The 17,575-nt window shown below is 38.9% G+C and overlaps 1 protein-coding gene across 1 annotated transcript in view; it reads right to left on the bottom strand.

The window, feature by feature from the left end:
• Positions 1-17,575, bottom strand: part of kif26ba (kinesin family member 26Ba) — a 168,754-nt gene that overhangs the window by 93,225 nt on the left and 57,954 nt on the right. The window contains exon 3 of the mRNA XM_061964360.2: positions 13,723-14,364. Coding sequence (XP_061820344.2) covers positions 13,723-14,364 — 642 coding nt within the window. The remainder of the gene's footprint in view (positions 1-13,722; positions 14,365-17,575) is intronic.

The raw sequence follows: 17,575 nt of genomic DNA, 5'->3' as shown, positions 1-17,575 counted from the left end.
AGCAATTTCAATACATTTATACTTTGTTGTCTGGCCGCTGTTTTTGTTGTTGATTTTTTAGATTTATTTGGATTTTTTTCATCGTCGAGAGTGCCATCTTATTCTACTCAACCACTGCTGCTTCATTGTGACACACATGCTTTGCTATTGGCCTCTGCGGGGTGGCGGGAGTACTGCTTGCATTAGCAACCCTGTTTTGAATGGTTTCATCAAGCCTATTTGGGTGTTGTTCTGCTTTGGCAGGCCAGATGTGGCCTGCGGGCCGCCAGTTGAATAGGCCTGCCTTAGGTCATACAGCAGCAATACCATTCTAAATTGATATGGCTGAATAGACAACATGTCTAATATTTTGTATATATTACAGGCCAAATATGTTGAGACACACACGGTCGAAAGATTGTCTGTCCATCGTCTGTCTTAGTGGCACGAGCCCCTCTTTGCTCACAACCGTGTGTGTGTGTAACTTCACAAGACCTTAGGGTCTTTTTAACCTGTCCCGCACAGGTTTTTGCTTCACATTGTTCATATATTGTTCTTTTTTTCTCTCTCTCTTTCTGTGTATGCAAATAAAAAAATAATACAACTTTCTCAGTTTGTACATACTTTTCAGATGTGCTAAATAAAGACGCGAGATTGGGCCCATAGAACAGTGATCAGCATTGATAAATCACATTGTGCGTGCTGAATGATTATATTTGCATCTCTTCCTCCCAGTATTGTGGGCGTTCTGATGATCAGCATATATTTTGAATATTCATGAAGACAGGCACGCTAATGAATTGCGCACAAGTTTAGTAGATCAGCTTTGATATCAAGTTTGTACGTGTATTAATACACGCAAACCTTTACTACTGTAGATCAGGCCCTTAATGTAGCATCCAAATATTCATACTATTGCTTTAACACTTCGTCATCCATCCATCCATTTTCTACCGCTTGTCCCTCTCGGAGTGACGGGGGTGCTGGACAAGTAGCCACCTCATTGCAGGGCCAACACAGCAAGGCAGACAACATTCAATGTCCTTAATCATTTTTAACTTATGATTCTGGCACTTAAAAGCATACTTGCCAACCCTCCCGGATTTTCCGGGAGACTCCCGAAATTCAGCGCCTCTCCCGAAAACCTCCCGGGACAAATTTTCTCCCGAAAATCTCCCGAAATTCAGGTGGAGCTGGAGGCCACGCCTCCTCCAGCTCCATGCGGACCTGAGTGACGTGTCGACAGCCTGTTTTCACGTCTGCTTTCCCACAATATAAACAGCGTGCCTGCCCAATCACGTTATAACTGTAGAATGGTCGAGGGCGAGTTCTTGGTTTCTTATGTGGGTTTATTGTTAGGCAGTTTCATTAACGTCCTCCCAGCGCGTTAACAACACAACAACAGCAGTCACGTTTTCGTCTACCGTAAAGCAGTTCATCTGCTGTAAACAGCAATCTTGTGACACTCTTAAACAGGACAATACTGCCATCTACTGTACATGCATATGTGACAATAACATCTACGGCTTTTAGAGAGTGCAGTGCACAACTGCGCACACAACAAGGAGATGAAGCAGAATGCATCATCAGAGAGGGTGTTCAGCATGGTTAGAAAAATAGTGACAGAGAATAGAACAAGGATGGACAGTTCAACCCTTAACTCAACAATGAGTAGATGAGTGTTATGTGTGTGTATATGTGAAAATAAATGAACACTGAAATTCAAGTTTTTCTCTTATTTATATATGTATATATATATATATATATATATATATATATATATATATATATATATATAGCTAGAATTCACTGAAAGTCAAGTATTTCTTGTGTATATATGTATATATATATATATATGAAATACTTGACTTTGTGAATTCTAGCTGTAAATATACTCCTCCCCTCTTAACCACGCCCCCAAACACGCCCCCCCCCCCCCGTAAATCGGAGGTCTCAAGGTTGGCAAGTATGCTTAAAAGACAGGTTAAAAACTATGAACATTTTCCCTAATGTGCTCTTTTCTGCCCATAGGAACTCCCTCAGCGTCTTTTTGTAGACTCTCCAATATTGTAAGCTTTCCTTATGATTCACAAACCGTCTTTCGATCATCTATGTGGCAGCACCCCCCTGCCATAGTTTGCCGTCTCTCAGAGGTGAGTGTAAACACGGGTGATTTATTATCCTGCTCTTTTTCCTCCCCTCCCGCTGAACCACCATAACTGTCATAATTTACAGCAGAAACATTGACATTGCACACCGCCCAGCAGCAGGGACACTATCTCTAACAAAGACGTGCACCTGCAGGAACCACATGCTCATTGACTGTATCAAAACACAATATACTCCTACAACGCCTTATTAGGTACACCTGCACAATCAAATGAGATACAGTAAACACTGTACTCATAGAGTTACATTTTACATATTGATCTTTATAAATGTGCATGTCGTTTATATAAGCTAAAAACTACCCTGAATCAAAGTAAATTGAAGCTGAATATTAGTAATTTTGTAAAGGGCCGAAAAGCATTGCAAATTTGCCCGTCCTCTGCCACAACTCGTCAGCGGTTCCACAGTCCTTTGCTGGGGTACATGAGCAAAACATATAATTAATCTGATCTCTGAAAAATGTGTTCCCTCGCCAACAACAATCTGGATGTAGCGGTCGTCATTGATCACTAATACAGATGAAGGTAAATATTCATAGTTAACGACCACTGTGGCTGCTCCATCAGGAGACACTGCCCTTTAGCGTTTTAGAAGAGAATTGCAAATCACATGTTCAAGAGCATGACGAGGGTACATCACGACGCCATCATAAAGCTATGCTTAGAGCGGACGCTGTAGCACAGTGGAGCATTAAGACTGCGTGCGCAACAAGTGCAAAAGTGGTGCAGACAGATCTATTTAAATGAGGTTTTTGCATGTACTACTTGCTTTCCCCATCCGTCATGCTCCAACCCTTAGTGCAGGGGTCACCAACGCGGTGTCCGCGGGCACCAGGTAGCCCGTAAGGACCAGATGAGTAGCCTGCTGGCCTGTTCTAAAAATAGCTCAAATAGCAGCACTTACCAGTGAGCTGCCTCTATTTTTTTAAATTTTATTTATTTACTAGCAAGCTGGTCTCGCTCTGCTCGACATTTTTAATTCTAAGAATCCAAGAAAATATTTTAAAGACTTGGTCTTCACTAACTGACAAAGAAACAGATAACAGATTTGGTGTCCAGTTCAAAGTGTGACATGATTTATTTAAAAATTTGAGAGTTGACTTTTGTATTTTACATGAGTTTTTATTTGTACAAACATGGTGCAAAGTAATTCATGATTTGTTAAAAAAATGTTAGTGGCTAGCTAGTTAAAATAGGATATTGTGATTTCACAAGACTGTCTTAGAAGTGATCATTTGAAAATGTTCAATTTGAAAAATGTGCACTTAGAGAAAATATAAAAATAAAGTGTTGCATATTGATATTTATCTGTTTCTATATATATTTATTGTGAGAAATCATTAAGATGATCAGTGTTTCCACAAAGATAAATATCATTAATTATTAATAATAACATAGAGTTAAAAGTAAATTGAGCAAATTGGCTATTTCTGGCAATTTATTTAAGTGTGTATCAAACTGGTAGCCCCTGCGATGAGGTGGCGACTTGTCCAGGGTGTACCCCACCTTCCGCCCGATTGTAGATGAGATAGGCTCCAGCGCCCCCCGTGACCCCAAAGGGAATAAGCGATAGAAAATGGATGGATGGAAACTGGTAGCCCTTCGCATTGATCAGTACCCAAGAAGTAGCTCTTGGTTTCAAAAAGGTTGGTGACCCCTGCCTTAGTGTATTGTTATGTTGTGGATCATGCAACACACAACTATAATCTGTGACACCTTTTCTGAGCAATATAATGTGGAAGCGCTCCTCCAGTTCGATCTACAACAGAACTCACTTTTTAGCACGCTGAAAGTGCGCTCTGGGAGACACCGGCACAAACTTCAATGGTGCTCTTGAATGATGCAGACACAAGAAAATGTAGTTTTGTCATGTAAGAGATATTTTGATTAATTTCGGTGTCTGCTTACACCAAAATCAGCCATCAGCTCAAGGTGGAATTCCTGGACAGACAATATGTCTGATATTTCCATTTCAGACAGTCCAAATATGTTGACATGTGCATGAAAGATGGTCTCTCTTCGGTGTCTGTCATTGCACCAATTGCCTCATTTTTTTTCAACAACATTGCAAAACCCCATATGTTGGAGAGCATGATAACATGAATGTGGAGGGAAACAAGTGTTTCCATGGTGAAGCCGCTAAATGAAAGCAAAAACCTCATTTAAGTAGGGCGGTCTGCACCAGTTTTGCACTTGTTATTAATTCTACACAGAGTCTCAGTAGGAAATTAGCTATTTAGCTACAATCTGGTGCAGAACATATCTGTCTTTGATCCTAATGTCTCTGTGCATTGTCCCTTCAAATAAAGACTAAACTAACTAACATGCATCACGCCCACTAATAGTGCACAGAATATTCTAATTTGCACATGTGGTTTTGCACGTGCAAATTAGCCGCAGTCATTGTGGCGAGAATGACTGTGGCTTAGCCAGTTTGCACGTACCTTCCAGATGTGTTAAACATTGACACAAGCAGCCGCAAATAGTTTCAGTCTTGATTAATCACATTGCAAGTGCTAAATAATAATATTTGCATCTCTTCCTCCCAGTATTATAGGTGTTCTGATGATCAGCATATATGTTTTATTACATACAACCCTTTAGTCTGCACAGAAGGCAGCATTGTGTACCACACATCCCGAGGGCAATAAAGTTGTTGTATTATGTGGGTAAAATTGTTTATAAGTTGAAATACAACAAAATATAATTTCAATAATTAGACAAACATTGTTTTATTATAACAAGAAAAAAATCTAATAAGAACTTTATGAAAATTAAGTCATTATATTATAATGAAAAAAAAGCTAGAAATTTACAATATGAGAATAAACAGTCCAAACGTGTTAAAATAAATAATGGTGCGTAACATTGAATGATATTACACAATCAATAGGCCGATCCCTAGAGAGAGGTTGTTTTGAGTTTATGTAATAGTTTTGACATTTACTTGTCAACATTTTATTCTTGAATTATATGATAATTATTTGTTATAACGTTTTAATTTTTCTTGATAACAACAATATTCCTTTGTACTTGAGCTATTAACAACCATCAGACTTTGTGACAAGCCACAATAGATACATATATTTCTGACCAAGTGTGTAGCGATTGCATAAAACCAATTTTTAGATAACAACCTCATTCAAATCCTGCACGGACTAACAGCTGAACAACTATGGGAATCTGCAGCAGCGACGATATAATTAATACGAAGCAGCCAAAGTTTGAGGAAGACAAGATAAATAGGCATAAGAAATAAGTGAAGAGAGAAAGCCTGTGTGTGTGTGTGTGGTGTGTGTTCGTGCGTGCGTGCATGCGTGCGTGTGGGTGTGTGTGTGTGTAAAACGAGATGGTACCCGGGGTGTGTGACATAGAGTCCCTAGAGTTCTAATTATCACGGTATGAATTATTACATCTGTAGAACACGTTTGCATGGCCACACACACACCCACACACATGTGCACACACACCCACGCACACACACACACACACACACACACACCTCAGGATTTCCCCTGGAGTCTCTCTACCATACACCTCTGGACCACTCATCACTGCAGGCATTCTCCCCTTCTTCTTCTTCTTCCTCCTTTAGTTCTCTTCCTGTCTCCACCAAAACACTTTTGTCTTTACAGGCAAAATAGGAGACATTTTGTATCTCATAGATGGCTTTAAAAAGTCATCCTCATAAGGTGTTCTGGGTTCTTGTTTATAGACAAGGTGGAGAATTGTATTTTAAAAGAGTCAAAGATTTACATATGAAACGCATTAAGTATTGTACCTCTTTCAAGAGTTTTTGTTGATTAGATTGTGCACATGTACATAATAAATTGTCTGGTCAGTGTAGTTTTATATTAGTTGGCCAGTGTTGTATTCTCATTCCTTCCTGTACAATACTGCATTATGAATTGCAGTTTTTGATGTTACAGTCCTCTTGCATTGGTTCTCAGTAGAGGCGTGGGTGTACCTAATGAAGTGACCAGTGAATGGCTTTAAAATAAAAGGAGGGTAGAGAAAGAGACAACACTACTTATAGATGACAAGCACATTATCACCTCTTGTCAGTTAATGAATTCGTAATCCCAAATGTAAACACATTAGATGTTGCTCTTCTTCACATGTCTAATGTATCAGACTGCCCACATGACATTATGTTACTGCTATTACGAGTTCCAATTAACCAACGCAAATATACAGCTCAGCTATAATAGCAGCTCTTACGGTAAATGTTTTCTACGACCAAGTTTTCATATTATTATTGTCAAAATATTTGGCAATTTTCATACACTGTTTCGGTTATCGTCCATTTGGCCACGTATCATTCCCCTAAAGGAGTGTCCAAACAAAGAACCGACATCTTTATTATGCATGTGTAATTTTGCCTATCGTTCACAATCATTATGAAAGACATGATGACAGATGGATTTTTTAAAATGCATTCTAAATATTAAATAAATTAGATCAAAGGTCGCTTGCAATGGAGCCTATGTGAGCCGTTTAATGCTGCCTATAGAGCAGTGGTTCTTAACCTGGGTTCGATCAAACCCTATGGGTTCGGTGAGTCGAGCTCAGGGGTTTGGCGGAGATCAAGACACACCCGACTCATCGTGTAAATAAAAACTTCTCCCTATCTCATCGTGTAAATAAAAACTTCTCCCTATCGGCGTATTACGGATACGGCAACAGCAGAAGTCAGACTGATTTGCAGGTGTGTAATTTGTTGTGAGTTTATGCACTGTGTTGGTTTTGTTGTTTGAACAAGGTGATGTTCATGCACGGTTCATTTTGTGCACCATTAAAAAAACATGGTAACACTTTAGTATGGGGAACATATCAGAGGTGTGGACTCGAGTCACATGACTTGGACTCGAGTCAGACTCGAGTCATGAATTTGATGACTTTAGACTCGACTTGACAAAATGTAAAAAGACTTGCAACTCGACTTAGACTTTAACATCAATGACTTGTGACTTCACTTGGACTTGAGCCTTTTGAATTGACATGACTTGACATGACTTGCTACTTTCCCCAAAACCCAAAGATGAAAAAGTTATTCGGGAGCGCCCCGTATTTTTCATTGTGTACTTGTCTATCAGCGTTGCGTGTGTCAGCTGGTGTGGTCTCAGTACAACAGCCAATCAAATTAGATCTACTTTGTTTTCATCACACAGCATTCATCCAATCAAATTGCAGGACAACCAAGGAAGAAGACATGTCCAAACCACACGCCAGTGAACAAAAAATTATACCTAAAATAATTTTGTTTGGGTATAAAAATTACGAGGTGGTCAACACAAAACGGTTTGCAGTATGCAACACATGCGGTTCGAAAATTACTGATGGAGAGGCAACAACTTCCAACTTCGTCCGGCATTTGAAGTTGCACAAAGAACGATAAGTTTTGAATGAAAGATAACGTTTATTGGCTAAGTAACATGACTTTTATATGCTGTGTAGTTAAATCAGTGAGGCTGTAAACTCACTGCTAACGTTATAACGTTATTGCAAACACGGGAATCTGTTGCAGTTCACTACCTTATTCATACTTTTTGTTCAGTGATTTTTTTTAAGCAGGGTTACGTTAGTCAATATATCACACGTAACGTTAGACGCCGGTCAGCAGCACCGCGTATTTTAGCCACCTAAAAAAAGACAAAAATAGTAAAATAAAGGTCAGTTAAAATGTATACTATATTATGAATATGTGTACCGTTTTAGCTAGCTTTCTGACATACTGTTGGTTGTTTACCTCAGTGGTCCCCAACCACCGGGCCGCGGCCCGGTACTGGTCCGTGGATCGATTGGTATCGGGCCGCACAAGAAAAAAAAATTTCTTTCTTTTTTTAATTAAATCAACATAAAAAACACAAGATACACTTACAAGTAGTGCACCAACCCAAAACAACTCTCTCCCCCCTTTTGTTCTGGGCATTGAACATGAAGACTCTTCCTTCACTGTTCCGAGTGGCCATGAGAGTCTTGGCAGTGCCTGCCTCCAGTGCTCCAGTGGAGCGAGTTTTCAGCCATGGTGGCATCATACTACGCCCCCATCGTGCACAAATGACTGACAGACTCTTGGCTAATTTGGTCTTTTGCAAATGCAATGCAGCATAGGGCCCTGACATATAAAAAGTACAACTTTTTTGTTATGTTCACGTATATGTCATGTTTTTTCAATGTTAACACTTTTGTACAAATAAGTACATTTGCACTTTATTTTTCAATGTGTTTGTTCTGTAAAGGAATGAGTTAATGTTTAAAATGACTGGTTAATAGTGCTATTATAAAGTGCAATGTCAGCACAATTTTCTTTCCTGCAATTTAAAATGCACTTGTTTTAATAAATAAATACAGCGTTTGAAAAGCATACACAATCTGTGTTAATATATTAGTCTGTGGTTAAAAGGACTTGAAAGGACTCGAAACTCAAAATGCAGGACTTAGGACTTGACTTGAGACTTTCCAGTCTTGACTTTGGACTTGACTCGGGGCTTGCCTGTCTTGACTCGGGACTTGACTCCGACTTGAGGGCAAAGACTTGAGACTTACTTGTGACTTGCAAAACAATGACTTGGTCCCACCTCTGGAACATATTCACCATTAGTTAGTTGCTTATTAACATGCAAATTAGTAACATAGTGGCTCTTAACTAGTCATTATTAAGTACTTATTAATGCCTTATTCGGCATGGCCTTATTATGACCCTAACCCTCTAACCCTGGCCCTAACCCTAACCAAATAACTCTAAATTAAGTCTATGTTACTTAGAATATGTTCCCCTATTGTCCAAAAAAACTCTAAATTAAGTCTTTGTTACTTAGAATATGTTCCCTATACTAAAGTCTTAAACTTTGTCTTGAATTTGAAAAAAAAACATCATTTTATTTTTCACGAAAGAAGGGTTCAGTGAATGCGCATATGAAACTGGTGGGGTTCGGTACCTCCAACAAGGTTAAGAACCACTGCTATAGAGCCTTTAAAAACATCCAAATATCTCCATTAGGGTTTTGTACACATGATGTAAGTATATATGTAATGTAGTAACCGGCACATTTATAATAAACTTTAATATTTATTATGAACTACTGTGATCATTTTATGCATACGTGGCGCAATAATTTAAAAAACGCATCACATTTTTTTCTTCATCACTGATTTCTGCTCACAGCAGACTTCATGAGAGCCAACAAACATAATAAAACATCACTTACTGTATACGGTCTGCTGTCATTAGGATGCCGACTGCTAGAATGTTCATATATTCCCATTTAGATGAAAAATGTCTCATAATCCTCGTTAAGAAACGGAGTGTAGGGTGCTGGGGGAACAAACACTTTTCATGTCGTACTCGCCAGTTCCAGGTCCTATATGGCGGTCAAAGTGTCCCAACTTGTCGGATTATATCCTCAGCCATCTACAGTCCAGGTGAGAGGCATGATTTATGATCTACGTTAAACTTACAGCGAGGAAACGGCAGACCACTCGATGATGTAAACATAGGGAGACACGGAAGTGATTACGTCGCCACTATAAATAGTTTGTCTGCGTTAGCGTTTATAATGACAATATCACTAATACTTGGTTAAGATGTAAGTCGCAAAATGTAAATGGAGTATTGTTATTTATTGGATTTTATAGAGGAGCTCCCATTAGCTCCGCTGTAAGCTGCCTTTTTTTACGATTATTTTGTATTTAGAATGCATTAAATCAGTATGTCTCTCATAATGTAAATGATAGGTAAAACTAAAAAAAAAAGTGCTGTTCCCCTTTAAGCTACTGTAAGTCCGCACTGCAGGTCAATTCAGATTTTTTTTGCTCATATGTGACCGATATCTATTTTTTTATGTCAATGTAAAAAGTACAATTCAGATTTTTTTCAAATCTAACCATGGCCTCTTTCGTTTGTGGTTACAAATCAAATATGTATCCGAAGTAACTGCAGTCTGAACAATCAGGTCGCGTTCATCACTCAAGCCATGTCATCCAACGGTAACAGTTATGTTACAATTCTTCGCCAAAACAGACAGCCGCTGAAGTAAATGGTGGACGAAAAAGCAGAGAACAGTCAGTGGCGAAAAAGATGATGTTTTAGAAGTAATTACGTCCATGTCACACTGCTCTACCTCCGAGTCCTCACCCACATGATCATCGGTAGACACGTAGCAACAAGTGCCCCGCAATCTCACTAACTGCCATAGCTAAAATTCACTACTTGCCACTACTTCTCTAGTCTGAGCGCTAACTCCCTCACCTGTTCCTAAGTGGCAATTAGGACACACCTGCCACTGGTTGCCAATCAGGATGCTTTGTATGCCAGGATCACTTTGCTTTGCTTTGCTTTGTACCTCAACGTACTGCTTCTCTTCTTTTAGCTTTCTGTTAGGGCTGGGCGATATGGACGAAAAATTATATCGCGATATATTTTCACTTAAACTCGATATTCGATATATTTTCCGGTGAAAGTATACATATAAAGATATTAATTTTTGAGCGATATTCAGTGAAATTGAAGTGAATGACAACTGTACTGTAAACAGTCAGTGGCACTTTTATTAACCCAGTTAGTCAAGATGGGTTTAAGTAGCACAGAATTACATAACATAAATAAAATAGAAAATGATTATTTCTCCGTAAAATAAATAACACAGCTGTGCAAATAATACAAAATGAATCAAACTCAGATTTAAAAAAAATACATTTGCAGGCAGGCACTTTTTTAATTCTCTTCCTGGTTCGATGACCCGCCCGATCTTGCCTCTGATTGGCCTGTTTCTAACCAATCGTGACTCATCATCGTAAACAACCAACCAATCATGGATGTTCTTATACATGCACGCACGTCTTTGAAGAAGGAAAGGGAGGGGTTTAGTAGCCCATTGAGGGGGTGAACAAGGAACACAACAAATAAGGTAATTTTAACGTGAAATAAATTATATCGATATTACGATATTTTCTTAATTCATATCTTGTTTAAAAATATATCGATATATCTTACAAACTCGATATATCGCCCAGCCCTACTTTCTGTGTGAACAACCGCACTAAAAGAACACCTCAAGGCAAGTTCAACCCTAAACTAACACCCTCCTTTCCACCAGAGGTGGGTAGAGTAGCCAGAAATTGTACTCAAGTAAGAGTACTGTTACTTTAGAGATTTATTACTCAAGTAAAAGTAAGGAGTAGTCACCCAAATATTTACTTGAGTAAAAGTAAAAAGTATGTTGTGAAAAAACTACTCAAGTACTGAGTAACTGATGAGTAACATACACACTCATATCATATATATATATATATATATATATATATATATATATATATATATACACATACATATACATTGATATATACAGTATATAATTTATAAGTATTTATTTTGCTGTTTTTGTTTACATGTTAAAGGTGTTTTAATGAATATACATGCATGTTTAACATATAGATTCCTTTCTTTAATGAAGACTAGAATATAAGTTGGTGTATTACCTGATTCTGATGACTTGCGTTGATTGTAATCAGACAGTCGTGATGATAACGTCCACGTTTTCAAATGCAGGAGAAGAAAAGTTCCTCCTTTCTGTCTAATACCACATGAAAGTGGTGGGTTTTTGGCATCCTATTTGTCCAGCTTCCATATTCGTTTTTATACACTTTACAAGAAATATATTGGTGTCAAACTCCGTAGCTTGCTAGCTTGTTTACGCTGGCTTTCGGAGACTCTTGTTTTGAAAGCGCAGGCGCGATGGCGCGGCACTTTTATTGTGAAGACAGGAACGTCCTCATGTGCGGCCAGTCTTGAGGCTTTTGACGGTATCTTTTTTCCTTCACACTTTTGATTGATTGATTTGAACTTTTATTATTAGATTGCACAGTACAGTACATATTCCGTACAATTGACCACTAAATGGTAACACCCCAATAAGTTTTTCAACTTGTTTAAGTCAGGTCATGTGACCACCTGGCTCTGTTTGATTGGTCCAACGTCACCAGTGACTGCATCGGCAGTGAAGTGTATATACTCACAAGAAACCGAATAGCTTTGTCTTTGACCTTTTTTTTTTACTTACAACTATACCTAATATATAAAGGGGTGGACAAGTGACTATTACCTGCAGGGCAAACATTAGCTAACCAGAAGGCAATAACAATGTAAACAAAAAACACCTGCTTAAAAGATCTAATACAAATGTCCCTGAGGAATGTAAGGTGGGAGTACTGTAATTACCTAACGTTACATTATTATTTTCCATAACAATTTAGCCCACTCCACAATATTAACCCGACGTTAAAACAGAACTAGCTATTTATTGATTAGCAATTGCCGAATTATGTAACATTAGCTTAATGCTAAAAAGCCAGGTTACTATCACATTCTGTAACAGACAAATAATTTCATGTAGGCGTACGTTACCTACCTGCTACCTCTGTCTTTTCTCGTTTCTACTCCTCTTCTTTTCTCTTTTTTCTTCCCTGGGCACCTGACAGTTTTGGCCGTTTTGACATCTTGTGTTGATTTTTTGATGTGGTGATGTCCAAAAAGAGTCATGATACGGGAAGGGAGGGGGCCCACCGTGCGGGGGGGGGGGGGGGGGGCGTAATGTTGTAACAAATAATATTTCTATTAAATAGGCTTTACTTTGCATTTTAATTAACGTGGGATTATTTTTTGTATTTAGAAATAATAGTACCAACTTTTTTTGTGGCACTGGCGTGGCGCCCCCTGATGGACGGCGCCCTTAGCATTTGCCTATACGGCCTATGCCACGGGCCGGCCCTGATGATAGTATATATCTGTATCATGGACCCCGACTTAAACAAGTTGAAAAACGTATTCGGGTGTTACCATTTAGTGGTCAACTGTACGGAATATGTACTTCACTGTGCAATCTACTAATAAAAGTTTCAATCAATCAATCAATCAAAACATCGAAGAACTCCACATTTATCTCCTTTCTTCCTTCCGCGCTTTCTTATTGATTACGGCTGCAAAATAACCCACCATGGAGCCAACGAAAGTTGCTAATTGTAGCATACTGTTGTGGAATTGTGTAGTCAGGACTGTGTGACGTGGTGTGCCGTATTCCACATTCTGATGATTGTCATCAGTTGATTGCATCAGTCGATGCTGCTCATTGTCGTCTTTGCCAACAACAGTTTTTAATGAAGGTAAAAGTGATGGTAAATGTTTATCCATCTAATTTGTGATTGATATGCCTTTCGCATTGTTCCATAAGAAAATTGGTTTGTGTTATCACTTTTGGGTGTTTGGAACGATTCCTGGGATTTACATTATTTTCTAAGGGAAACATTGTTTTGGTTTTCGTAGAATTCGGTTTTGGTACCACTGTTTTGTTAAAATGAGGCCTTTGCTACAATAGATGCCAGGCCTCAATTAATCTTCACTTGAACAAATATTAGCCCTCAGGAACAAATGATTGATGGTGAGAGCAGAGAGCAGTGGGTATAGTCCCACCTTTACATAAGCATGTATACAGGTAAAGGCCTATTAAATAGATAGCTTACTTTAAATAAATGCCTGCCTACTATGTGAGGAAATAGGATAAATGTAAAGTTAGCCTACCTGGTATGGATATAGTGTGACTCCTCCATTAGTTCTATTTAGGTGTTGTAGGCGTGCTGTGTTGTTGCTGCTGTTTGCACTGCTATTCCCAGGACTGTTCATTGCACTCACTTGGGTCGCAGCTGCTTTTCCAGAACCGGGTGACCCGTTCCGTCTTTCCACCCCACCTCCAAGTCCCAATGAGCTGGGTTTGGACCCCGGTCGGAGCCCTGCACCATGACTTTGCTGGTTTGTGGGACTCTCGTGACCTGTTGGAGGTGGTCCGTGACTGGGGGTGGGGGTGGGAGTCGGGGTCTGGCCTGGACTTGGGGAAGGCGACGGGGACGAGGAGCGAGTAGGGAGCGTAGCGGCGGCAGCAGCAGCTGACGAGGAAGATGTCGGGAGGAACGGCGAAGGCCACTCCCGGGATCCAGATGCTCCTAAAGCTGCCTGGGAGGTGTAGCGTCCAAAGAGGGGAGGCGGAGACGAGGAGGGAGACAAGTCCCACTGGTCCAGGGTGAGGACCATGCGCACGGCTTCCTGTTTAAGCTGGTTGAGGTGAGTGGCGCACACATCACAGCGGCTGTCGCGCTCATTCCATGCCCGGCGGGAGCTGTTGGGGACCTGTAGCTTATCATGGAGGAGGAGGGGGAAGGATGGGTCCTGGGGGAGGAAGAGAGGAAAATAAATTTTTCAGCTTGTATGTCTGGCTGCAAAATAACACTCAGTAGTTACTTATTCAATTCCAATATAGCGTGATAGCATGTATGCTTGTATACATAATGTAATACTTTTGTATAACAAAATATTGCACATTATACAGGAGGTCTGATTTGCTTGACCTTTGCCTCTCTCAGGGCAAAGGGACTCATTCAATTTTAGCTGAATGGGACAGCGTGGCTCGGTTGGTAGAGCGGCCGTGCCAGCAACTTGTCATCGCTTCCGCCATCCTAGTCACTTCAATCAATGGTCGTTAAGACAAAACAACACAGCATGATTGTAAACAGAAATATAAAATAATAAGTTAAATTCCATATTTACAATCAGCTCTTTTCAAATCATGTCCTGTAAAACACTAATTAGTTTGTTTACATCATGTTTCCTTTGAACATAAAACACAAGAAACATGCGTTCCCAAGACCAAAATATCAACTGAATTTACATTTGAGCAGACAAATTTATTCAAAAAGGTATACGTGAATTGAACACATTTGCTGTAATTTTCCTAAAGCTAGTGTAACACAACAGTATGAAATCAAAGTTCTCGCACCCGAGTAAACTTTTTATATTTTTTTAAGGAAAAAATGTGCCATAAAAGTCGCTTCAAAAACTCTAGGTATATGATGTTTAATCAGGATTTACCAAGAAGATGAAGTCCAGATAACGGCTAATGTTAAGTGTTAGCATTAGCCGCTGACTAGCTAGCCAATTACTGACAAAATAATATACCTGTTGTCATTTGTTATCCAAAAATAATGTTTTATTTTTTTATTTTACATGAACAATTATGTGGTGCTGCCTAGGTTTTAACATTCTAATTTCAACTCTATTAGCTTATCATATAACATGTTGCTGTTATATGATACACACATACACAATAAATAACATTGTTATTTAACCAGCACAAATGTAGGACAAACGAACAGCAGTGGTATTTTAATATTTGCAATGACAAAGGGGGCCAGCTTCACACAGGTCAGTTGACACATGTCTGCTGTTAGGTTGTCTTGTGTAGCTTCTTGTGTATAATATCTGAATGGTTTAATTGTGTGTACAGCATTAATACATACATGTATGGAATGTGCATGTCATATACTTTCATGCTAATTGGAGCCATTCAAATTCTTCCTCTAAATTTCAGCATTAATAAGAAAGCAGTGAATACACAGACCCTGTCTCTCATAGCAATTTAATTGGAGTTTGTACTAAAACTGTTCTTTAAATAGAAGAAAACAGACTTTTCGAGGGCTTAATGCATGGGCATAATGCATTTTCAAAAAAGTCACATTTAAATAAAATATGATAATTTATTTGTGTGCAATTACCTTAAACACATACACATAATCCAAAAATGCAGCAAAAGTAATTTTGTTAGTTTTTTAAGAATGGTTACTCTCTCACTTGCGCTCTCTAACTTGCATAAAAAACACTCTACAAACACAGTTTATTGCTGGTAATATTTCCATTTTTAAAAGTCAGCCTTTACACAAGGCTTTGGAAACTGCTGGTGTGGTAAAAAAAAAAAAAAAAAAGAGGGAAAAAAAGCTGATCGTGGGCTTTAGTGTGTTATCAGTGAGTGTGTGTAACATCTGCGGCAGGTGGCATCAGCTTGTTGGATGACTGTAATTAGCCTGCATCTTTCTACACAGACCACCTGTATTTGTCAACAAGGAAGCCAGGTTACTGTAGGTATGTTTTGCTATGCAAAAACTACATTCTGCGGCCACTAAAATGACAATACTTGTTGCTGCAAACTGTCAGTACTTAATCATCAGAGAGGAGGGCTCGGCCGTGACACAATGAATCAAAGGGATGAACTCAGTTGAAGCCAGATCAATAAGTGACATACTGTATTGAGATTCACTTCTATGCACGTGTGAGAGCATCTTGTCAATAGGCTTATAATCGGCGCACATCACAGCACATCAATCAGAGAGACAGATGATAAAGCTGTGAAGCTTCAATAAAAGGAATGACAAATGTTTACAATGAAAACAAAATGTCTTCAAGTTTAATCAAATTGATTGACAGGCATAGTATTGATTGAAGCTTGATGAAAACCCCCCCTCAGCAGAGCTAACTCACGGACCCTTTATGTAGTACTTGTTGAACTAGAAAAGGGCCTCTTGAATGGTCTAGTTAGAATTTATTTTTTCTAACATTTGTTTATTGAAATGTTTTTAACACACGGTTAACAAAAAAAAAATACAATACAAATCAAATGTTCTTTTTTTCCCCCACTCACAAAAAAAAATCAGTCAAGTAAGTACAGGCAAATATTGATATGAAGCGACAGACAACTGCACTTCCGAATGGTCTGAACCTGGTACAGCAATAAACAAAAGCAAACAAAAGGCTCATCAATTATCCAACAATGTCTCAATCGGGGATAAACTGGAGATCATTCTTCTTGACATATTTTAAGAAAGCACCACATACTTCTTGAAATTTTACAGAACAACCATTCAGCGTCAGCCTAATTTTCTCCAAATTAAGGAAATAAAGAATATCTCTGATCCAGCGGGTGCAGCAGAGAGGCGCTGCAGCCTTCCAGATAGGCACAATAAGTCTTCAAGCTAAAAAAGTTGTGAATGCTACCAGATTCTTTTTAGATTTGCTGAGAAAAGATGACAGATAGGCTACCCCGAATAAGATTTGGTTCAATCATTATTAAATTATTAAAGACAAAGTATTAAACATTTCTGTCCAATAACTGCACATGGATGGGCAGGGCCAGAACATACAGTATGTTTTAAGTTAGCTGGAGACTGTTGGCACCGATCACACAATTGAGATATTTCTTCATACATCTTAACTAGTCGAACCTTGGTATGATAAGTACGATGTATTAGTTTGCATTGGATGAGGCTGTGTCTTGCATAAATAGAAGACTTAGGAACTCTACTTAAAATCTCTGTCCAGCTATCCTCAGATAGGGTCACTCTTAAATCCTCCTCCCAAAGTGACTTAATTGACTTTAGAGACTCAGGGCGTAAAAGACAAATTTGATAATAAATACGTGTAATTGATATTTTTAAAGTTGGAAGCAAAAACACATCTGAAACTGCGTCAGTCGGTAAGTCTGGAAATCTAAAGAAAGTATTACAAACAAAACTTTGTATCTGTAGATATCCAAAAAAGTTTGAAAAAGGAG

This window comes from Nerophis lumbriciformis, linkage group LG06 (genome assembly GCF_033978685.3).
Source record: "Nerophis lumbriciformis linkage group LG06, RoL_Nlum_v2.1, whole genome shotgun sequence".
NCBI lineage: Eukaryota > Metazoa > Chordata > Actinopteri > Syngnathiformes > Syngnathidae > Nerophis > Nerophis lumbriciformis.
Note: the sequence above shows the minus strand (reverse complement) of the source record. Positions and strands in the feature narration are given on the sequence as shown.